This window comes from Mustela nigripes, chromosome 1 (assembly GCF_022355385.1).
Source record: "Mustela nigripes isolate SB6536 chromosome 1, MUSNIG.SB6536, whole genome shotgun sequence".
Taxonomy (NCBI): domain Eukaryota; kingdom Metazoa; phylum Chordata; class Mammalia; order Carnivora; family Mustelidae; genus Mustela; species Mustela nigripes.
The window spans coordinates 46,111,814-46,117,022 of NC_081557.1; the positions used below are offsets into that span (position 1 = coordinate 46,111,814).

The 5,209-nt window shown below is 39.9% G+C and overlaps 1 protein-coding gene across 1 annotated transcript; it reads left to right on the forward strand.

The window, feature by feature from the left end:
- The first annotated feature begins 3,920 nt into the window (after nt 1–3,920).
- Nucleotides 3,921–4,859, forward strand: LOC132011521 (olfactory receptor 52A1). Its single transcript, XM_059390210.1, has one exon. The coding sequence runs from the start codon at nt 3,921–3,923 to the stop codon at nt 4,857–4,859; it is 939 nt and encodes a 312-aa protein (XP_059246193.1).
- The last annotated feature ends 350 nt before the right edge of the window (nt 4,860–5,209 follow it).

Sequence of the window (5,209 nt, forward strand, 5' to 3'; positions counted from 1 at the left end):
ATTTATATAGAAACCATTAGCATAGTAACATGCCTATATTGAAGTTTTCATTAGATTTTTCTCCAAATGAGGACAGCAGGAAAAAAAAAAGCTGACAAAAGTAAGGTTTATTACTTAATTTTTACAAGTTTCCTTATCTTCTAAGGAAGTCAAAAATATAACTTGAGTATATTAATTTCTCTTCATTTACCCTTTGGGGAAAAAGAAATGAGGAGACCAAGTTGACTCTGCAAGTTGTTAAATTGACTTCAGAGATATTAGCTGTAGATGGACCCAAGAGAGCTTCATTCTGAGCTAGTGGGTCCCTAGTGGCTTGGGCTAGTGGCTAGGAAATTGCATGTTCAGACCTTCTCCTTCTCCACATTCACTGGGAAACATTATAATTGGTGACCACTTTAAGTTTAGTAAATTTATGCTGTGTCTAGCAAATTATAGACCTTGCTTTGTATTTTGTTGGATGATGAACTCACCCACATGATCTCAGACAGACTTATAGAAGAAAGAGCAAGTCTGCTTTGCAGGGATAGAAGAAAAGCAGGAAAGGATATCCCAGAGATGTCCACATGTTGGCAGATAGCCCCAGAGATAAATGGATCAGAGTTCATTATGTTTACCAGGGGCTGTTCTAGAAGGTACAGGTAGAAGAAAGGGGAATTACCAACAAAAAAAGCACAAGGGAATGAGATAGGAATCTCAGAAGGATGAAAAGTGGATGGCAGCAGAACAATGAGTGATGACGCTGTGAAGATTGCTGATGGTCTACAGGTGTCTGGTAAGAGCTGGCTCCCAACAACAAAGTGAAAGGAAGTTTACCCCTTAATGTTTCACTACCAGTTTCTCCAATGATAAGCACTCCTTCCCAGCTGCTTTGTACTCACTTATGTCCTCTCTCACCTGCCTCCCCACCATCTGTACCATCTGTACTTGTCAATTAATGCTCCCACAGCAGCTCCTTTCTCTTGAATAAATCAGACAATGGGATTATTACTAAAGGATTCCTATTCTAATTATGATTAACTATGAGGAAGGAAAAACTCAACCCTATGAGAAATGATCTGTGACCTATGGATTTGTAGAATGAAGCACTGAAGAGCAAAACCATGGAAATCAAAACTTAGCTAACGGACTAGTCCATTCTAAATACATGTTGGCTGAACACAGCCTTTCTTCATAAACAATCCTTCTGACTACAGTCCTTCACTAAAGTTTTAGCTGCGTAGCTGCAGCTATTCTTGAACTACTGGCATATTTGGTGACACACAGTGTATGGTTAGGTGATCATGAGCTGCTGACATAAAGCAACAATATTGGAGAGTCTAGAAAAGAATGAAATAACTGAACTCTGTTTTCTACAGGATATCAAATATTTTTCTATTGTACAACTTGAGAATTTCATGATTTTAGGCTTGTAAATTTTAGAGTATTTATTTATTTATTTATTTGAAAGAGAGAGAGAGCACAAACAGGGAGGGGAGCGACAGAGGGAGAAGGAAACTCCATGCTGAGCAGGGAACCTGATATTGGGCTTGATACCAGGACCTGATCATAACCTAAGCCAAAAGCAGATGCTTAACTGACTGAGCCATCCAGGTGCCCCAGATATGTAATTTTTTTAAAAGATTTTATTTGACAGAGAGAGATCACAGGTAGGCAGAGAGGCAGGCAGAGATTGAGGAAGGAAGCAGGCTCCCCGCTGAGCAGAGAGCCCAATGTGGGGCTGGATCCCAAGACCCTGAGATCATGACCTGAGTCGAAGGCAGTGGCTTAATCCACTGAGCCACCTAGGTGCCCCCCAGATATGTAATTTTTATAAACAATGATCTTTATCAGAGAAGAACTCTCATATAAGGACTAAGAGACCAGTTTTCAGAAAATTCAGTCATCAGTCAACTGAGGTGGTTAAATTTTCATTAGCTGCTTTAGCCCTTTCCTGAATCTTTCTACTATCCCAAGTCTACTCTCTGTCTTGTATTTGTACTTTTATATATGACTTCTGTTGGGGAACCTATCCTTTCACCCCTTAGCTTTCTTTTTTTTAGATTAAATTAAATTTTATTTTATTTGTGTGTGTTCCAAAATTCATTATTTATCACCTCACCCAGTGCTCCATGCAATACATGCCCTCATTAATACCTACCACCAGGCTCATCCAACCCCCACTCCCCTCCAAAATCCTCGGTTTGTTTTTCAGAGTCCACAGTCTCTCATGGTATGTCTTCCACTCTGATTTCCCCCAACTCCCTTCACCTTTCCATCTCCCAATGTCCTCCGTGTTATTCCTTATGCTCCACAAGTAAGTGAAACCATATGGTAATTGACTCTCTCTGCTTGACCTATTTCACTCAGCATAATCTCCTCCAGTCCTGTCCATGTTGATACAAAAGTTGGGTATTTATCCTTTCTGATGGAGACATAATACTCTGGAAAACAGTGTGGAGATTCCTTAAGAAATGAAAACTAGAGATACCCTATGAGTCTCCAATTGCACTACTGGGTATTTACCCCAAAGATACAGATGTAGTGAAAAGAAGGGCCATCTGTACCCCAGTGTTCATAGCAGAAATGGCCGCAGTCGCCAAACTGTAGAAAGAACCCAGATGTCCTTCAACGGATGAATGGATAAAGAAGATATGGTCCATATGTGCCCCTTAACTTTCTATTCATTTCCTGTGACTGACCTCACAAAATGATTTAAAAGTGTTCAAATGATTAAGAATTAATAAAACTAATTTGGACGGGGCACCTGGGTGGCTCAGTGGGTTAAAGCCTCTGCCTTCGGCTCAGGTCATAATCCCAGGGTCCTGGGATCAAGCCCCACATCAGGCTCTCTGCTCAGCAGGGAGCCTGCTTCCTCCTCTCTCTCTCTGTCTGCCTCTCCAGCTACTTGTGATCTCTGTCTGTTAAATAAATAAAATCTTTAAAAAAAAATAAAAAAAATAAAAAATAAAACTAATTTGGCCAAATCTCATGTTAATGGGTTTGAACAGTTCAAACCCAAGAACTAGCCTGTATCCACGAATAACCAATTTATTCATTTTCTTATACCCAGTAGCTATCTAGAATGAGTCCTCTTGCCTGTATATTTTGTCATGCTGAACTTCTTGCCTTCTAGAGATTTCTCCCCTAGGTGTTTCACAGAATGTCAGCTATTTTAAGCACACAAATAATTTTCAGGAATTCACTTCTTAGTATATAGGAAAAATAAAATACAGTCATACTGGATATGTAGAAATAGCTGATATTTTGACCCATTCTTGCCAAAAGTGCAGGATTTGGATGACCCTTTCCAAAGTTCTTCCTTTACTTTCCTTTGAAAGGACATCTGATATTACATAGGTACAAATATTATAGATAGATAAAGGTATCTAAATATATCATGCTCTTGGGTGTCAGCTCTTTCTCTCTTCTCTTTCATAGGCAGTTTTTTTTCTACTAATATACTGGTCAGAGTAGGATTTGCTGGTCCAAATCGTCAGTTCTGGACCCAGAAACAGTGGAAAATAAGTACTATTAAGTAGCCGGAATTTGGGATATGGAGAAATTCATTATACCCTGACTCAAACACCCTTTCTAAACAAAATAAACAAGTCTAATCATTTTGTCCACAGGTCCAGAATGAGATAACAGACAGATCACCAGTTTAGTCCCGTACCCATGTGACCTGGCTGGTTCCAATGCAGCTGACCTGCCATGCACATAATCATTGTGCTACAGTGCTCTGGATGCCCTTCCTGAAAACAGTGGAGTTTATCTATGGATATTTTCCTTCAATAATATAAATGAGATGGAAGATATAATCTTAGAGTTCAGTCAAAATCAGAGGAACTCATTATGATGACCTTGGATTAAAATAAGAATAGAAGAGAAAGTACAACTGACTGAGATACTCCTTTCATTTGCTTCTGAGACCCAAAGACATTATGTCAATCTCCAACATTACAGTCTTCATGCCTTCTGTATTGACACTAATAGGGATCCCAGGCCTAGAGTCTGTGCAGTGCTGGATCGGGATTCCATTCTGTGTCATATATCTCATTGCTATGATTGGAAATTCTATACTTCTGATCATCATCAAGTCAGAGCGCAGCCTCCATGAACCCATGTACATTTTCGTAGGCATGCTAGGAGTCACAGATATTGCACTTGCAACCACCATTATGCCCAAGATGCTTGGCATATTCTGGTTTCATGTACCAGAGATTTATTTTGATTCTTGTTTGCTTCAAATGTGGCTCATTCATTCATTTCAGTGCATAGAGTCAGGCATCCTCTTGGCCATGGCTCTGGATCGTTATGTGGCCATCTGTTATCCACTAAGACACAGCACCATCTTCACCTACCAGCTGGTCACCCAAATAGGGGCTGTGGTAACACTCAGGGCTGCCATTCTAGTAGCCCCATGCCTAGTACTGATAAAGTGCCGGTTTCAATTTTACCACACAACCATCATCTCCCACTCCTACTGTGAGCATATGGCCATTGTGAAGCTGGCTGCAGAAAATGTGCGGGTCAACAAAATCTATGGCTTGTTTGTGGCATTCACTGTTGCAGGATTTGACCTCACCTTCATCACTTTGTCCTACATACAGATCTTTTTCACAGTTTTTCGTTTGCCCCAGAAGGAGGCTCGGTGGAAAGCATTCAATACCTGCATTGCCCACATCTGTGTCTTCCTCCAATTCTACTTCCTTGCCTTCTTCTCTTTCTTCACACATAGGTTTGGTGCTCACGTTCCCCCTTATATCCATATCCTCTTTTCTAGCCTCTACTTGCTGGTTCCCCCTTTTCTCAATCCACTTGTCTATGGTGCCAAGACCACGCAGATCCGCATTCATGTGGTAAAAATGTTGTGTTCATAAAATCCACCGTAATTAACACCTGAAGCCTTCCACTTCATGTAATAATAATAATATCACAAAACTACATAAAATATTTCAAAAACAACATTAATTGAGGTGGCATCGTTTTCTATTTAATTTTCTTGTGAAATCTGCCTGCATTTTAGATTGTTTTCACATCATCATACTCTGTGGTAACAAGCACTCAGTGGGTTTCCGGATGCTACTGCATAATGATAGGAAGAAACACAAAGAACAAGATAGTGAAGAGATGATGTTTCATTTTATCTTCTATTTTTTAGTTCCTAATTCAGCTTCCTTTTCTATGGATTCTTCTCCAGAAAGATTCACAAATATACATCTATTACTGA